Source organism: Heptranchias perlo, chromosome 23 (genome assembly GCF_035084215.1).
Source record: "Heptranchias perlo isolate sHepPer1 chromosome 23, sHepPer1.hap1, whole genome shotgun sequence".
NCBI lineage: Eukaryota > Metazoa > Chordata > Chondrichthyes > Hexanchiformes > Hexanchidae > Heptranchias > Heptranchias perlo.
Genome location: NC_090347.1, coordinates 45217794 through 45237201, shown reverse-complemented (window position 1 = coordinate 45237201; position 19408 = coordinate 45217794). Strand labels below are relative to the sequence as shown.

At 46.1% G+C, this 19408-nt stretch overlaps 1 protein-coding gene across 1 annotated transcript in view; it reads left to right on the top strand.

Annotated features, from left to right (window-relative positions):
• xylt2 (xylosyltransferase II) overlaps positions 1 to 19408 on the top strand; it is a 252246-nt gene that overhangs the window by 182185 nt on the left and 50653 nt on the right. The window contains exons 7-8 of the mRNA XM_068004414.1: positions 4392 to 4568; positions 6449 to 6711. Of these exons, the coding sequence (XP_067860515.1) occupies positions 4392 to 4568; positions 6449 to 6711 (440 nt within the window). The remainder of the gene's footprint in view (positions 1 to 4391; positions 4569 to 6448; positions 6712 to 19408) is intronic.

Genomic DNA, 19408 nt, shown 5'->3' with positions numbered 1-19408 from the left:
TTCAGGAAGCACTTCTTCACACAAAGGGTAGTGAAAATCTAGAAGTCTCTTCCCCCAAAAGGCTGTGGATGCTGGGATTGATAGATTTTTGTTTGGTAAGGTTATCAAGAGATATGGAGTAAAGGCGGGGTAAATGGAGTTCAGCCATGATCTGATTGAATGGTGGAACAGGCTCAAGGGGCCGAATGGCCCACTCGTGTTCCTAGTTTTACCCGCACGTGGATTTGACTAGGCTGATCTTACAGTTGGAGGCCAGTTATAGGAACTACTGGGATATGTTAAATGAGTTGATCTTAACTTTATTGCTAGTGGGGAGCAAGTGTTCAGGGGCTGTTGCCAAAAATAATTTAACTTTCTAAACACTGAATTTCACAGGTCATCGGCCCAGAATTAAGTGATCTGAACCGAGGATTACAGTTGGCCTCATGGAGCTGCTCCTAATCACCTTCCAGTAACCCCTACTGGAAAGTGCTGTGTGTGAAAGTTGGACGTGAACAAGATTGGGCTCAGCTGTGATGCCTTCCGTTGTTAAATAGCCTGCTGACACTCATGGTCTAAGCTCACATATGAAGCATAGCCACTTTTGGAGGGAGGGAGGAAAGCATTTCACTTTGACTTGTGGCTGCCCCCATCATGTAAAAGCTCTGCAGTGATTTGTTTTTTCTTCCCGCTGCCCCCCCCTACTCTCCTGAAGGTGATACCTCTTGCTGAGGGAGGCAAGCAGCCCGCTGTTCCTCACATTTGAACTTAAAACAGTGTAGACCAATGGAGAGTGGAACTGCAATGCCGGTCTCTATATACAAACACACACACACACCCCCCGCCCCCCATCATGGTCACTGATGCACTCACACTCATGCACACACACTCACACCACCCTGGTAGTCGCATGGTACAATGATATTGGGAGTTGTTGACTAATCGTAGCAATCAATCTCTATCAGTGAGTCTACAACGGACCCAGACAGGAGGCGAGGAAAATCCCCAGTGGTGGAGAGCTTTGGGAACTATAGGTCCAAAGTCATCTGTTCCTCCCAAGCATGCTACATGTCATGTTCAAATTACTCATATTCGTCACTATGACCCTCCCTAAGTCTTCCCGCCACCTTCGTCCTGTTCCCACTTTCACTGGTCTTCAAGCCGTCCTGCTGCCCCTTCCCATGGCCTCCTTCCTTCACCTGCTTGTGGTCCTGGTCCTGCCCCCACCCCCCCCCCCCCCCCCCATTCCCAATGCCTGGAGCCACCATCCTTTTGGTCCGAATAAAACAATATATATCTGCAGAAATAACTGCAGAAAATAGAACCGTGTTTTAGATACATACCCAAAGGATTAATGAGAATGAGGTTTTTATTGAGGGTATCAGTGCTGTCTGGGCTGGGACGGGTTACCATGCTGTTACGGACCAGTTGGAGCCCCCTTTCAGCCCTGGAGCCAGATATTAGCAGCACCTGAGCAGGTGCAGCTCTCTTCGAGGACAAACGCAGTTGTCATTAGACTTGTTAAACACACTGGGACTGGAAACACAGAATCCTTTGTTTCATCGCTGTACACATTGATAAAGACAGCTTCCCGGATGGATCAGCATGTTTATCCAAATTCTTTTTTAATTCATTCTTGGGATTATGGGTGTTGCTCGCTAGGCCAACATTTATTATCCATGCTTAGTTGCCCATGAGAAGATGTTGGTGAACCTTCTCCTTGAGCCGCTACAGTCTGTGTGGTGAAGGTGCTCCCTGTTAGGTGGGGAGTGCCAGGATATTGACCCAGTGACGAAGAAGAAACGGCCGATATACGTCCAGTTCAGGATGGTGTTTGTCTTGGAGGGGAACTTGGAGGTGATGGTGTTCCCATGCACCTGCTACCCTTGTTGTTCTAGGTGGTGGAGATTGTGGGTTTGGGAGGTGCTGTTGAAGAAATGTCTGAGTTGTACAGGTCAGGAAGATCCCAGGTTTGATCCTCCACTCTATTAGCAGCTGATACAGTTGGCCTCAGCGCCTACTAGAAGGTAATGAGTCGGCTAAGGTTCTTGCTCCTTCTCACTATCCAACAAAGGCTGAAGTGTGTAAATGTGAGGACTCTTTCCCCCCCCCCCCTCCCCCCCGCTCCCAGTGAAGTAAAACCTGCTGACACTCACTCATGGATCACAATTGCCCCTGGGGTGAGATACTCGGGCGGACTCCTGGAACCTATGCAACTGGACCCCTGCACAAACCGGCACCTTCAGGAGAGGGGACTAAATTGGAGGGGCAAAAATACAAAGGAAGTTAGGAGTAAGTCATCCAGAACTTTTTCACTCGAGAAGTAAGTTATGAGGGAATGCTGTCGAAGCAGACTGTAGAAATAGGCTCAAGGGACAATTTACATTCTGAAAAGAGACAGGACTGCATGATCCGATCAGAAGGTTGGTCGGTAGGGTTGATAATGGGCAGCCTTGTTGTATATTATAGCCTTTTCCTGTTCCTAAATATTCTTATTTAGCTCTTCTTACAAGCTTTGATCCCAGTTGTGCTGATTGAGGTCACCAGCGGAGTGCCTGTCTCGTGCTGTATTGTTGGGGAGGGATTTTTGTGTCCACTGGGAAGTGAGTTGACCAAATTCAATTCACTCAGGACCCTTAGAGCCAGCAGAGAGGAGACTTTCATCCCATTAGTCTGGTCACCGAGATAAAAGAATTGTGTGCTAATGCACTGCACCACCCTGTCTGCTCCATGTTTACCAAGGTTCACTGCCCATTGCCGAAAGTTCATGGTTTTTCCCAGTTCAGGTGTAACTGCTGGAGATGAAAGGTTGTCTGTAATGTGGATACAAACTGTCAGGAATGTGAATTTTGTAATATTATAGACACAGGCTGCAGTCGTGTGTCTACATGCTAAGAATGCGTTCAACATGCAGCCAACACTTGAAAGCTTATTAAGGGTTAAACGAACAGACATAGTTACAACTAACATCGAAATTACATAAGATGCGGTCATGGATGAATACACAGTACAGCCAGTTGAGCTCAACTATCTGTGTGTGTGTCTCTCTCTCTCTCTCCCCCCCCCCCCCCCCTCGCTTTTTCTCTCTCTCTCTCTCTCTCTCTCTCACTTTCTCTCTCTCTCTCTCGCTTTCTCTCTCTCTCTCTCGCTTTCTCTCTCTCTCTCTCGCTTTCTCTCGCTTTCTCGCTCTCTCTCGCTCTCTCTCGCTTTCTCTCGCGCTTTCTCGCTCTCTCTCGCTTTCTCTCTCTCTCTCGCTTTCTCTCTCTCTCTCTCGCTTTCTCGCTCTCTCTCGCTCTCTCTCGCTTTCTCTCGCGCTTTCTCGCTCTCTCTCGCTTTCTCTCTCTCTCTCGCTTTCTCTCTCTCTCTCTCTCTTGTTTTCTCTCTCTCTCTCTCGCTTTCTCTCTCTCTTTCTATCAAGGGATATGGGGATAGGGCAGGAAAGTGGAGTTGAGGTAGAAGATCAGCCATGATCTTATTGAATGGCTGAGCAGGTTTGAGGGGCCATATGGCCTACTCCTGCTCCTATTTCTTATGTCCGTTTTCACTCTCTTTCTCTGTCTTTCTCTCTCTCTTTGATTTCTTCCCACCTCTGGATATGATCTCACCTCATTTATACTGTTTCTAGGCTACACTAATCTATAGGCCTTTGCACCAATAACCTTTCCCCACTTTCAGTACCAGCCCCTATCAAGATGTTCTAGGCCTGTTAAATATTGTCAGTTGCACAGAAATCATCAATGTTTGGCTTATCAAGGCATAAAAAGAAACCTGAGTCTCCAGTTGTATTAATAAAGCAAATCTAAATGTAAATGTGTGCCATCTGGCCTTAGAGAATGCTGTAGTAACCTTTGTACATTCACACTGTCAATTGCTTTCACAGTCTTTCAGTCTTAGAATGTTTTAACTATAGAGCTTAATATCAAATGGAACTTAATATATATGAATTATTTTTGTACAAGATAGATTCCTTTACTAACTCTTTATCTTGATCTCTAACAATACCATACTCTTAAACTCTACCTGTACCAGGCTGTCCCTCAGGTCTCAGTCGAGTGCAAAGGGAGTAAGTACCAGGCTTCTTTCTCATTCTCATGTTTAATTTTTTTTCGCCTTTTAACCTGCCTCTACCACTAGCAGATTAATACTTTGGGGTTAATGAAGGCACAGTACTCAGGGAGACTGAAACTGCTCTAGAATTTCACTCTCACTGAACGGTATGGGTACACGGTGCCTTCATTTGTATGAAACTTTTTGCACAACCTGTAGCAGGAGAGCCTCACGGGGCTATTGGGTCGGACTGTGTGGTACACGGGCTGCACTGCGTCAGGTCCAGTACATTTACCGAGCCGGGAGCCCACTGTGTGCAGTTTCATGTTCTGTCAGTGATTCTCTTCATCTCCTCCCTTCTACAGTCCTTCTTCCACACTGTGTTGGAGAACAGTCACATGTGCGAGACACTGGTGGACAACAACCTGCGGGTCACCAACTGGAACCGAAAGCTGGGCTGCAAGTGCCAGTACAAGCACATTGTGGACTGGTGCGGCTGCTCACCAAACGACTTCAAGCCACAAGACTTCATAAGACTTCAGGTAAAGAGAGTACGGCTCTTCAGTCAGTCTGAACACTCACACCCTTCATAGTGAAGAACTGCTCTCAGTGGAAGCACTGGGTCGACTCAGCGCGACATATTGCGGGAATGATAGTGTAGTGCTTATGTTACTAGGTCAGCAATCCAGAGGCTTGAACTAATAATCCACAAAATGTGAGTTCAAATCCCACCACGGCAATTTGAGAATTTGAATTCAGTATAAATTAAAATCTGGAAATAAAAAGCTGTGTATCAGTAAAAGTGACCACAAAGCTGTCAGATTGTCGTAAAAACTCAACTGGTTCACGAACGTCCTGCCGTCGTTACCCGGTCTGTCTCCAGTCCCACACCAATGAGGTTGACTTTTAACTGCCCTCTGAAGTTCACTCGCATGGCACTCGGTATCAAACTGCTACAAACAGTATAGACGGCAGCGGTTCAAGAACCACCAGCCTCTCGGGGCAACTAGGGATGAGCAATAAGTACTGACCTTACCAGCAACACCCACATCCTGAGAATGGATAATAAAAAAATAAATGGCAGCCCTGATAGGAAGTGTTGTTGGCAATAACTGATCACCTTTGCTGACTCTACTGCTTCTGTTTGAAGTGATGGTCCCTGCCCCTCCCCCACTGGAGGACGTAGGCTAGACTAGAGGATGTGCTGCATTAGGAATGGGGTCTCACTGACTTCTAAGCAGACCATTTGGTGTTCCCTTCCAGACTCAGTTCCTAGGTAGGCACCATCAGCTCCCCAGTGTTGCCGCTGCGCATTGTAGATGTTGGCTGTGGTGATTGACTGGCATCCATTAAGGACATCAGGAGCTCACCATGTTTGTTGCTGTGGCTCGTCCTGTCCAGTTATACAGTGTTAACTCTGATGTGAGAACTTCCCTGATGGCTGACTTGGTAAAGCAGATACTTAGCTGAGCCCATGGTCCCAGACTCAATTCCTGATCTGTGCTGAGTTAGCTGCTCTGAGCCAGGGGAGCAGTTAGGTGCGACAGTTGGCCTCGTTGCCTTTGGTGTTGGCAGTGGCTCAGTAGTTAGCACTTTCGCCTTTGAGTCAGAAGATTGTGGGTTCAAGTCCCACTCTAGAGACTCAAGTACAAAATCCAGGCTGACACTCCAGTGCAGTACTGAGGGAGCGCTGCACTGTCAGAGGTCTTTCGGATGCGACATTAAACTGAGGCTCCATCTGCCCTCTCGTGAATGTAAAAGATCACACAGCACTATTCAAAGAAGAGCAGGGGAGTTCTCCCCAGTATCCTGGGCAAATATTTATCCCTCAACCAACATCACTGAAACAGATGATTTGGTCATTTATCTCATTGCTGTTTGTGGGACCTTACTCTGTGCAAATTGGCTACCACGTTTCCTACATTACAACAGTGGCTACACTTCAAAAGTACTTAATTGGCTGTAAAGCGCTTTGGGAAGCCCTGAGGTTGTGAAAGGCATTATATAAATGCAAGTTTTTCCTTTCTCTAATTTTGGAAGAGGAAAAAAATTGGCCTAAGTTCCTGCTCTTGATCGTTATCAAGTGATTCCTGGAAAATGTCAGATCGATGCCGGGTGAAGCCAGCTCAGCTGTGTTATCCTCCATGGTTGAATAGCCTGCAGAACTCACTATCTCGCACATGAGGAATAGTCCCTGGGGTGGGGTATCGCAGGGATACTGGCAGTGGTAGAACCAACCCAGCGAGAGTCAGCACCTTCAGGAAAGGAGGGAATGAAAAATTAACGCCCCTGCTCGCCCCCAAACCCTCTAAAAACCAGATGACTGTAAAACCAAAATGAACAAGATGCACATTTGACAGACGCATCTATTCTCCTTTCCGATTCTTAATGTTGATTCCGTTACCTGCATTTTTATTCACAGCAAATGACCAGACCAACGTTTTTCGCCAGGAAGTTTGAATCGACAGTTAACCAGGAGGTGATTGACATCTTGGACTCACACCTATACGGCAGTTACCCTCCTGGGACGGCAGCTCTGAAAGCTTACTGGGAGAACGTCTTCGACCAGATGGACGGGCTGAGCAGCCTCACTGATGTCGCGATTACCAGCTACATGGCCTTCTTCAGGCTGGGCCTGAGCAAGGTGCAGACATCATGGCGACGAGGAGCAGACAACTGCTGCAGGTATGACAATAAGCAGCAGTTCAGCTCCCCGCAGGCTCTGTAACTGAGCCACACAGACTAACAGGTCTGTGCGCATTCAGCTTGTCTCAGCCAAGTAGCGCAGCACTGTAGTTGGCCTCAGTGCCTCTGGGCTAAAGAGTGGAAAATAAGCCAGGGTTCTTGATCCTGATCACAGTTCAGTGACACCTGCTGGAAAGTGTGTGGATGTCAGGCTTGGGTGTGATATTCTGGGAGGCAGTGATAGCTGTGGAACTGTAACGCAGCAGTATTGAGAAGAGGGGGTAAAACACAGAAGACAGTTCACAATAGTGAGAGCAGTAACTTCATTACATTCTGTGAGAGCAGTGACTTCATCACATTCTGTGAGAGCGGTGACTTCATCACATTCTGTGAGAGCAGTGACTTCATCACATTCTGTGAGAGCAGTGACTTCATTACATTCTGTGAGAGCAGTGACTTCATCACATTCTGTGAGAGCAGTGACTTCATCACATTCTGTGAGAGCGGTGACTTCATTACATTCTGTGAGAGCGGTGACATCATCACATTCTGTGAGAGCAGTGACTTCATCACATTCTGTGAGAGCAGTGACTTCATTACATTCTGTGAGAGCAGTGACTTCATCACATTCTGTGAGAGCAGTGACTTCATCACATTCTGTGAGAGCAGTGACTTCATCACATTCTGTGAGAGCAGTGACTTGATTCCATTCTGTGAGAGCAGTGACTTCATCACATTCTGTGAGAGCAGTGACTTCATTACATTCTGTGAGAGCAGTGACTTCATCACATTCTGTGAGAGCAGTGACTTCATCACATTCTGTGAGAGCGGTGACTTCATCACATTCTGTGAGAGCAGTAACTTCATCACATTCTGTGAGAGCGGTGACTTCATCACATTCTGTGAGAGCGGTGACTTCATCACATTCTGTGAGAGCGGTGACTTCATCACATTCTGTGAGAGCAGTAACTTCATTACATTCTGTGAGAGCAGTGACTTCATTACATTCTGTGAGAGCAGTGACTTCATCACATTCTGTGAGAGCGGTGACTTCATCACATTCTGTGAGAGCGGTGACTTCATCACATTCTGTGAGAGCAGTAACTTCATCACATTCTGTGAGAGCGGTGACTTCATCACATTCTGTGAGAGCGGTGACTTCATCACATTCTGTGAGAGCGGTGACTTCATCACATTCTGTGAGAGCGGTGACTTCATCACATTCTGTGAGAGCAGTAACTTCATTACATTCTGTGAGAGCAGTGACTTCATTACATTCTGTGAGAGCAGTGACTTCATCACATTCTGTGAGAGCGGTGACTTCATCACATTCTGTGAGAGCGGTGACTTCATCACATTCTGTGAGAGCAGTAACTTCATCACATTCTGTGAGAGCAGTGACTTCATCACATTCTGTGAGAGCAGTGACTTCATCACATTCTGTGAGAGCAGTGACTTCATTACATTCTGTGAGAGCAGTGACTTCATCACATTCTGTGAGAGCAGTGACTTCATTACATTCTGTGAGAGCAGTGACTTCATCACATTCTGTGAGAGCGGTGACTTCATCACATTCTGTGAGAGCGGTGACTTCATCACATTCTGTGAGAGCGGTGACTTCATCACATTCTGTGAGAGCGGTGACTTCATCACATTCTGTGAGAGCGGTGACTTCATCACATTCTGTGAGAGCAGTGACTTCAACACATTCTGTGAGAGCGGTGACTTCATCACATTCTGTGAGAGCGGTGACTTCCATCACATTCTGTGAGAGCAGTGACTTCATCACATTCTGTGAGAGCGGTGACTTCATCACATTCTGTGAGAGCGGTGACTTCATCACATTCTGTGAGAGCGGTGACTTCATCACATTCTGTGAGAGCGGTGACCTCATCACATTCTGTGAGAGCGGTGACTTCATCACATTCTGTGAGAGCGGTGACTTCACATTCTGTGAGAGCGGTGACTTCATCACATTCTGTGAGAGCGGTGACTTCATCACATTCTGTGAGAGCGGTGACTTCATTACATTCTGTGAGAGCAGTGACTTCATTACATTCTGTGAGAGCAGTGACTTCATCACATTCTGTGAGAGCGGTGACTTCATCACATTCTGTGAGAGCAGTAACTTCATTACATTCTGTGAGAGCAGTGACTTCATCACATTCTGTGAGAGCGGTGACTTCATCACATTCTGTGAGAGCGGTGACTTCATCACATTCTGTGAGAGCGGTGACTTCATCACATTCTGTGAGAGCGGTGACTTCATCACATTCTGTGAGAGCGGTGACTTCATCACATTCTGTGAGAGCAGTAACTTCATCACATTCTGTGAGAGCGGTGACTTCATCACATTCTGTGAGAGCAGTGACTTCATCACCTTCTGTGAGAGCAGTAACTTCATCACATTCTGTGAGAGCAGTAACTTCATCACATTCTGTGAGAGCAGTGACTTCATCACATTCTGTGAGAGCAGTGACTTCATTACATTCTGTGAGAGCAGTAACTTCATCACATTCTGTGAGAGCAGTGACTTCATCACATTCTGTGAGAGCAGTGACTTCATTACATTCTGTGAGAGCAGTGACTTCATTACATTCTGTGAGAGCAGTGACTTCATTACATTCTGTGAGAGCGGTGACTTCATTACATTCTGTGAGAGCGGTGACTTCATTACATTCTGTGAGAGCAGTGACTTCATTACATTCTGAGAGCAGTGACATCATCACATTTTGTGAGAGCTGTGACATCACATTTTGTGAGAGCTGTGACATCACATTTTGTGAGAGCTGTGACATCACATTTTGTGAGAGCTGTGACATCACATTTTGTGAGAGCTGTGACATCACATTTTGTGAGAGCTGTGACATCACATTTTGTGAGAGCTGTGACATCACATTTTGTGAGAGCTGTGACATCACATTTTGTGAGAGCTGTGACATCACATTTTGTGAGAGCTGTGACATCACATTTTGTGAGAGCTGTGACATCACATTTTGTGAGAGCTGTGACATCACATTTTGTGAGAGCTGTGACATCACATTTTGTGAGAGCTGTGACATCACATTTTGTGAGAGCTGTCACATCACATTTTGTGAGAGCTGTCACATCACATTTTGCAGACGCTGTCACATCACATTTTGCAGACGCTGTCACATCACATTTTGCAGACGCTGTCACATCACATTTTGCAGACGCTGTCACATTCTGTGAGAGCTGTGACATCGTCACATTCTGTGAGAGCTGTGACATCGTCACATCCTGTGAGAGCTGTGACATCGTCACATCCTGTGAGAGCTGTGACATCGTCACATCCTGTGAGAGCTGTGACATCGTCACATTCTGTGAGAGCTGTGACATCGTCACATTCTGTGAGAGCTGTGACATCGTCACATTCTGTGAGAGCTGTGACATCGTCACATTCTGTGAGAGCTGTGACATCGTCACATTCTGTGAGAGCTGTGACATCGTCACATTCTGTGAGAGCTGTGACATCGTCACATTCTGTGAGAGCTGTGACATCGTCACATTCTGTGAGAGCTGTGACATCGTCACATTCTGTGAGAGCTGTGACATCGTCACATTCTGTGAGAGCTGTGACATCGTCACATTCTGTGAGAGCAGTGACATCGTCACATTCTGCGATTGCACTGCAGTGACATCATTACATTCTGTGAATAGTGCAGTGACATCACATCGGTGGATGAGGCAGAGTATTGGAACAGGAAAAGGCAGAGTATTGAGAGGTAGCCATGCAAATTGTGGATGCATTGGTTGTCATCTTCCAAAATTCTATAGATTCTGGAAGAGTTTCTGCAGATTGGAGGGTGGCAAATGTAACCCCACTATTTAAAAAAGGAGGGAGAGAGAAAACAGGGAATTATGGACCGTTTAGCCTCATATCAATAGTAGAGAAAATGCTAGAGTCTATTATAAAGGATGTGATAACAGGACACTTAGAAAATATCAACGGGATTAGACAAAGTCAACAAGGATTTATGAAAGGGAAATCATGTCTGACAAACTTACTGGAGTTTTTTGAGGATGTAACTGGTAGAATAGGTAAGGGAGAACCAGTGGATGTGGTTTATTTGGATTTTCAGAAGGCCTTTGATGAAGTCCCACATAAGAGGTTAGTGTGCAAAATTAAAGCACATGGGATTGGGGGTAATATACTGGCATGGAAACAGAGTAGGAATAAATGGGTCTTTTTCGGGGTGGCAGGCAGTGACTAGTGGGGTACCGCAGGGATCGGTGCTTGGGCCCCAGCTATTCACAATATATATCAATGATTTGGATGAGGGAATCAAATGTAATGTTTCCAAGTTTGCTGACGACACAAAACTAGTTGGGATTGTGAGCTGTGAGGAGGATGCAAAGAGGCTTCAAGGCAATTTAGACAAGTTGAGTGAGTGGGCAAATACATGGCAGATGCAGTATAATGTGGATAAATGTGAAGTTATCCACTTGGGAAGGAAAAACAGAAAGGCAGAATATTATTCAAATGGTGATAGATTGGGGAATGTTGATGTACAAAGGGACCTGGGTGTCCTTGTACACCAGTCACTGAAAGCAAACATGCAGGTGCAGCAAGCAGTTAGGAAGGCAAATGGTATGTTGGCCTTCATTGCAAGAGGATTTGAGTACAGGAGCAAGGATGTCTTACTGCAGTTATACAGGGCCTTGGTGAGACCACACCTGGAGTATTGTGTGCAGTTTTGGTCTCCTTACCTAAGAAAGGATATATTTGCCATAGAGGGAGTGCAGCGAAGGTTCACCAGACTGATTCCTGGGATGGCAGGACTGTCGTATGAGGAGAGATTGGGTCGACTCGGCCTGTATTCACTCGAGTTTAGAAGAATGAGAGGGGATCTCATTAAAACGTACAAATTCTGACAGGGCTAGACAGACTGGATGCAGGGAGGATGTTTCCCCTGGCTGGGGGGTCCAGACCGAGGGGTCACAGTCTCAGGATACGGGATAGGATATTTAGGACTGAGATGAGGAGAAATTTCTTCACTCAGAGGGTGGTGAACCTGTGGAATTCTCTACCACAGAAGGCTGTGGAGGCCAAGTCACTGAATATATTTAAGAAAGAGCTAGATAGATTTCTAGACACAAAAGGGGTATGGGGAGAGAGCGGGAATATGGAATTGAGATAGAGGATCAGCCATGATCATATTGAATGGTGGAGCAGGCTCGAAGGGCCGAATGGCCTACTCCTGCTCCTATTTTCTATGTTTCTACGACAGGGCGAGGCAGAGCGTCGGGACTGGGGGGGAGGCAGAGCGTCGGGACTGGGGGGGAGGCAGAGCGTCGGGACGGGGGGGAGGCAGAGCGTCGGGACTGGGGGGAGGCAGAGCGTCGGGACGGGGGGGAGGCAGAGGCAGAGTCTAGGAATGGGAGGAGGCAGTGGCAGAGCCTCGGGAGAGGGCGAGTATCGGGATCGGGAGAAGGGGTGTTAAATTGGTGCTCTGCTGCCACCTTCAGGATGTTTTCCCATAGTGCAGAGCTGCCAAATATTACAAATAGGGGTTTTTCTGTGCAGCTTTGTGCTGTGGGAAATGGAATGCGCCTTCGGGGTGAGAGGATCTATCCTTAGGTGGCAGTGTATGAGACTGCGACCTCCCACTGAATAAGGGAAGGTTGGTAATTCGGTATAACAGAACAGGTGTTGTTTATGGCTCCTTCACTAACAGTTCACCTATTCCATCTCTGCCTGTCGCTGTCTGGTGAACCTATCCTGCGTTTTATTTAGAGATCAAATGCAGGCCGGTTGATCTTTCACTTCCTCGAATATAGGACCAGGAGGAGGCCATTCAGCCCCTCACCCCTGTTCTGGCATTGAGATCATGGCTGATCTGTGCTCTAACTCCATCCACCCACCTTGGCTCCATGTCCCTTAATACCCTTGGCTAGCAAAAATCTACGGTTTAAAATTTTTAATTGAGCTAACATCTACTGCGTTTTGTGGGAGAGAGTTCCACACTTCTACCACCCTTCGTGTGAAGAAATGTTTCCTAACTTGTCTCCTGAATGGCCTGGCTCTGATTTTAAGGTTATGTCCCCTTGTCCCAAACTCCCCCAGCAGCAGGAAATGTTTCTCTCTATCTACCCTATCAATTCCATTCAAAATCCTAAAAACCTCAATCAAATCACCCCTTAACCTTCTATATTCTAGAGAATACAAGCCTAGTTTATGTAATCTCACCTCATAATCTAACCCTTGGAGCCCTGGTAACATTCTAGTGAATCTGCGCTGCACTCCTTCCAAGGTCAATATATCCTTTCTAAGGTGCGGTGTCCAGAACTGTACACAGTATTCCAGATGTGGTCTAACCGGGGCTTTGTGTAACTGTAGCAAAACTTCCTCCCCTTTATATCCTAGCCCTCTAGTTACAAAGGCTGACATTCCATAAGCCTTTTTGATTATTTTTTTGTACCTGATCACTACATTTTAGTGATCTGTGTACATGGACCCCTGAATCTCTTTAGACCTCCACTGTTCCTAGCTCTTCACCAATTAAAAAATATTCAGACCAATCCTTTTTTGATCCAAAATAGATGAACTCACGCTTGCCTGCCTTGAAATCCATCTGCCACAGTTTTGTCCGCTTACTTAATCTCTCACTATCTCTACACTAATTAATATGCCACCTATCTTTGTGTCATCGGCAAACTGTGCCTCTCAATTGTGTTATCTAAATCATTAATAAATATAGTGAATAGTTGAGACCCCACCACAGACCATTGTGGGACACCAATAGTCACTTCCTTCCAATTTGAGTACATACCCATTATAAAGTATCTATAGATTCCAATAACTTCCCCACAACAGCTGTTAGACTAACAGGTCTGTCATTTCCTGATTTCTCTCTCTCACCTTTCTTAAATACATGTGCAATTTCCCATTCTAAAGGGACAATTCCTGAATCGAGGAACTTTGGAAGATTATGGCTAAAGCATCTGCAATTTCCTCACCTACTTCCTTTAAAATCCTGGGGTGGAAACTATCAGGGAGATTTGTAGGGGATTTGTCAGTTTTTAGTGCTGTTATTTTTTCTGATACTGTTTTCTTGCTTACATTAACTTTAGTGAGTTCTGGTCCTTGATTCATTATTAGTTTCCCTGGAGTGTCAGTTTATTATCCTCTTCCTCTACTGTGAAGACTGACACCTCGAAGTTCAAATCAAGCACAGACAGATGAGATGACAGTCTCTGGTGGCTGTAAGGATCTTGCAAAATATGTGTGGCATCTGCAGCAGTAAAATGCCCCAATTCAACACTCATTTTCAGTAACTCTCAGAGAGGCCACAGGTTGGCTCGTATGAGAATTGGATTAATTGTAGAGGGAGCTTTACTCTGTATTTAACCTGTGCCGTACCTGCCCTGGGAGTGCTTGATGAGACAGTGTAGAGGGAGCTTTACTCTGTATCTAACCCGTGCTGTACCTGCCCTGGGAGTGCTTGATGAGACAGTGTAGAGGGAGCTTTACTCTGTATCTAACCCGTGCTGTACCTGCCCTGGGAGTGTTTGATGGGACAGTGTAGAGGGAGCTTTACTCTGTGTCTAATCCATGCTGTACCTGCCCTGGGAGTGTTTGATGGGACAGTGTAGAGGGAGCTTTACTCTGTAAATAACCCATGCCGTACCTGCCCTGGGAATGTTTGTTGGGACAGTGTAGAATGAACTTTACTTTGTAACTAACCCATGCTATAACTGGCCTGAGAGTGTTTGATGCTGACACGAGGTACCTTAAATGGAAAGTGTTCCATTCCCCAGCACTGACATCTGTCACCCCAATAAGCATAAAATGCCCCCCTCCCCCACGATGTTTTTTTAAATCAGGCAGCTTCCTGCCATATGCCCGTTGACCCAGACTCTCTGTCATGAGGGTTAGTGTAGTGTGGACAGTTTTAAGAAGCAGCCAGCTCGGGTCGTGGATGTGGCAGTAACTGACCCATTTAGCACTTGAGGCAGATTCCACAGCAGCCAGGACAATGTAGCGACAATGGCACATTTGCCAGCTCGTGTATGTGTAGTTTTTAGATTGTGGATTATGATTCTCTGCCACTGTGCCTCGCCAGTGAGTTGGAAAGGTCCATACATACCAGCGAGCTTTTCAGTGACATACAAACCCGCTGTCTCCATAGGTAAACCCAGTTGCTGTTTACACTAACTTATGTTGTGGAGATGCTGGTGATGGACTGGGGTTGACAAATGTACGGAATCTTACAACACCAGGTTATAGTCCAACAGTTTTATTTTCAAATAAAACAGTTGGACTATAACCTGGTGTTGTAAGATTCCTTACATTTACACTAACTTACGGCAGGACTGTTCATGTTAATTATATGATTTATATCAATGAGTGTTAATTGTATTCAGGTGGTGGGTACAGTTGGGACTCTCGTATCCTTTTTAATGAGAGCTTATCCAGGGTGTGGTGTGTGTGTGTAAGGGGAATCTCTTGGAAACAACCAAAGACCAGGCTCTAATATTCTATCCTTCGCCACATGGCTATCCAATTATAACAGTTTACAGCTTGGTCCTTGAGCCCTGGCCCATGCTTAAAGTCCAGGCTTCTCAGACCTAATGATCCTGAAATTTCTTATTTGTTCTGTTTGAATTTTGTGGGCCGGGAGGTTTGGAAGGGGCAGGTCTTAGCGTTGTTGCCTCATTGGTGGATGAATCCTGTATCGGAACACTGAGATCTGTTACTATTGGCAACTTGCGATATGTGAAAATTAACGGAGAAGAGATTTAGCCGTTACTGGTAGCTCCCGAGGCTCCACGGTCTACCCCTACGTGGCCCAAAAAGCTTGGATGGTCCTGCATGAAGGGTGACACCTGCACAGACGAGCCCCCCTGATGCTGCACCTGCATCGGGGGTTCTTTGTTTACTCTAGTATCCAAAAAGTAGACACTGATTTCAGATTGAACGATTAGACTGCCACCCCTGACTGTCCGGTTCAGAGCAGGATGGGTGGTCATCCCACCCACTTGCCCGTTAGCCGGCTTCCCTCAGCTTTTGGGTAAAAGAGATGTGGTTAAATTTTGTGGCCTGTTCAGCCGTGATCGCTGGTAGTAGTTTATAAACAGAACAACACTATAAAGCCTCGTAACCTGCAGCAGCCGCATTGTGTAACTCCTTGGACCATCTTGTAAAGATCTCTATTGTGTCCGTGAGTGAGGAAATATTTGACATCAGGTTTTTGTCATTTTATAAATATAGAATCATAGAAAGTTCCGGCACAGAAGCAGGCCATTCAGCCCATCACATCCGTGCCGGCCGAAAAAGAGCTATCCAGCTTAATCCCACTTGGTCCGTAGCCCTGTAGCACTTCAAGTGCACATCCAAGTACTTTTTAAATGAGTTGAGGGTTTCTGCCTCTACACCCTTTCAGGCAGTGAGTTCCAGATCCCCACCATCCTCTGGGTGAAAACATTTCTCCTCAACTCCCCTTTAATCCTCTACCAATTACTTTAAATCTATGCTCCGGCACCATGCCTGTAGCCAGGAAGGATCGGAAAATGATGGTCAGAGCCTCCGCTATTTCCTCCCTTGCTTCTTTTAACAACCTGGGATACATTTACATGAGAACATAAGAAATAGGAGCAGGAGTAGGCCGTCCGCCCCCTCGAGCCTGCTCCGCCATTCAATCAGATCATGGCTGATCTTCGACCTCAACTCCACTTTCCCGCCCGATCCCCATATCCCTTGATTCCCCCTAGAGTCCAAAAATTTATCGATCTCAGTCTTGAATATACTCAACGACTGAGCATCCACAGCCCTCTGGGGTAGAGAATTCCAAAGATTCACAACCCTTTGAGTGAGGAAATTCCTCCTCGTCTCAGTCTTGAATGGCCGATCCCTTATCCTGAGACTATGTCCCCGAGTTCTAGACTCTCTAGCCAGGGGAAACAATCTCTCAGCATCTACCCTTTCATCCGGACCTGGCGATTTATCTACTTTCAAAGGTGCTAAACCCCTTTATACTCCTCTCTCACTATGTTTATCCCATCCAATATTTCACACTCCTCCTCCGTAACTACAATCTCTGCATCGTCCCCCTCTTTTGTGATTTGTATGAGAAATTTACAGAGCATGTCTTAAATGTTCACTGCTGCAGTGTTTCCGTGTCCGTTTGATTCACAGGGAGGTTGTCATCATTTAAGGGAGGGAGGAAGCCATTTTTATGCAGCAAATGGAGGGGCTGGCCAGATTACATGGTCGGTATGAATTCTGTTACCATGCTGTGTGTCGAGGAGTGAGTCCATACCAAAGGCTTACCGAGCAGATTTCAGTGGAGGTGATGTCGTGTTATGTTCCAGAACCTCTCGGGGATTCCATGGTCAGTTTCCAGTCTGTGCTGAGTTAGCTGATCTCAGCCGGTGCTAAGGTTGACGTCAGTGCCCCTTAGGCAGGAGAAAAAATAAATCAGCCGGGGTACCTGCTCCTGATCGCGACCCAGTTACCCTGAGAAAGTGTGTTTGAGTGAACATAAAATAAGAAATGGGAGCAGGAGTAGCTCATACGCCCCCCTCGAGCCTGCTCCGCCATTCAATAAGATCATGGCTGATTTTTTTTAACTCAACTCCACTTTCCCGCCTGATCCCCATATCCCTTGATTCCCTTCGAGTCCAAAAATCTATCCATCTCAGCCTTGAATATATTCAATGGCTGAGCATCCACAGCCCTCTGAGTTTGACAATTCCAAAGATTCACAACCTTCTGAGTGAAGAAATTCCTCCTCATCTGGTCCTAAATGGCCGACCCCTTATCCTGAGACTATGTCCCCTAGTTCTAGACTCTCCAGCCAGGGGGAAACAGCCTCTCAGCATCTACCCTGTCAAACCCTCTCAGAATCTTATATGTTTCGCTTTAGAAGAATGAGAGGTATAATGCTAAACTCCAGAGAGTATAGACCCATTCTACTCAACCTCTCCTCATAGGACAACCCTCTTATCCCAGGAATTAATCTAGTGAACCTTCGTTGCACCGCATCTAAGGCAAGTACATCTTTCCTTAGATTAGGACACCAAAACAGTACACAGTACTCCAGGTGTGGTCTCACCAAATCTCTGCACAATTGCAGCAAGACTTCCTTACGTAGAAACATAGAAAATAGGAGCAAGAATAGGCCGTTCGGTCTCCTTCTTGAATACATTTAACTTCTGTGGTAGAGAATTCCACAGGTTCACCACCCTCTGAGTGAAGAAATTTCTCCTCATCTCAGTTCTGAGTGGCATACCCCGTATCCTTTTTTTTTTATGCGTTCATGGGATCTGGGCGTCGCTGGCGAGGCCGGCATTTATTGCCCATCCCTAATTGCCCTTGAGAGGTGGTGGTGAGCCGCCTTCTTGAACCACTGCAGTCCGTGTGGTGAAGGTTCTCCCACAGTGCTGTTAGGAAGGGAGTTCCAGGATTTTGACCCAGCGACAATGAGACTGTGACCCCTGGTTCTGGACTCCCCAGCCATCGGGAACATCCTCCCTGCATCTAGTCTGTCTAGTCCTGTTAGAATTTTATATGTTTCGATGAAATCACCTCTCATTCTTCTAAACTCGAGTGAATATAGGCCTAGTCGACCCAATCTCTCCTCATACGTCAGTCCTGCCATCCCAGGAATCAGTCTGGTAAACCTTCGTTGCACTCCCTCCATGGCAAGGACATCCTTCCTCAGATAAGGAGACCAAAATTGCACACAATACTCCAGATGTGGTCTCACCAAGGCCCTGTATAACTGCAGTAAGACATCCCTGCTCCTGTATTCAAATCCTCTTGCAATGAAGGCCAACATACTATTTGCCTTCCTAACTGCTTGCTGTACCTGAATGCTCGCATTCAGCGACTGGTGTGCAAGGACACCCAGGTCTCGTTGCATCTCCCCTTTTCCCAATTTATCACCATTCAGATAATAATCTGCCTTTCTGTTTGTATAATCAAAGTGGATAACCTCACATTTATCCACGTTATACTGCATCTGCCATGTTCTTGCCCACTCACCCAACTTGTCTAAATCACATTGGAGCCTCTTTGCATCCTCCTCACAGCTCACATTCCACCCCAGCTTTGTGTCGTCTGCAAACTTGGAAATGTTACATTTAGTTCCCTCATCCAAATCATTGATATATATTGTGAATAGCTGGGGCCCAAGCACTGATCCCTGCGGTACCCCACTAGTCACTGCCTGCCACCCCGAAAAAGACCCGTTTATTCCTACTCTCTCTTTTTTGTCTGTCAACCAATTCTCAATCCATGCCTGTATATTCTCCCCAATCCCATGTGCTTTAATTTTGCACACTAACCTCTTGTGTGGGACCTTATCAAAAGCCTTTTGAAAATCCAAATACACCAGATCCACTGGTTCTCCCCTATCTATTCTATTAGTTACATCCTCAAAAAACTCCAGTAGATTTGTTAAGCATGATTTCCCTTTCATAAACCCATGCTGACTTTGTCCAATCCCGTTAATACCCTCCAAGTGTTCTGTTATCACATCTTTTATAATATTTTATAGCATTTTCCCCACTACTGATGTTAGGCTAACTGGTCTGTAATTCCCTGTTTTTTCTCTCTCCTTTTTTAAATAGTGGGGTTACATTTGCCACCCTCCAATCTGTAGGAACCGTTCCAGAGTCTATAGAATTTTGGAAGATGATCACCAATGCATCCACTATTTCCAGGACCACT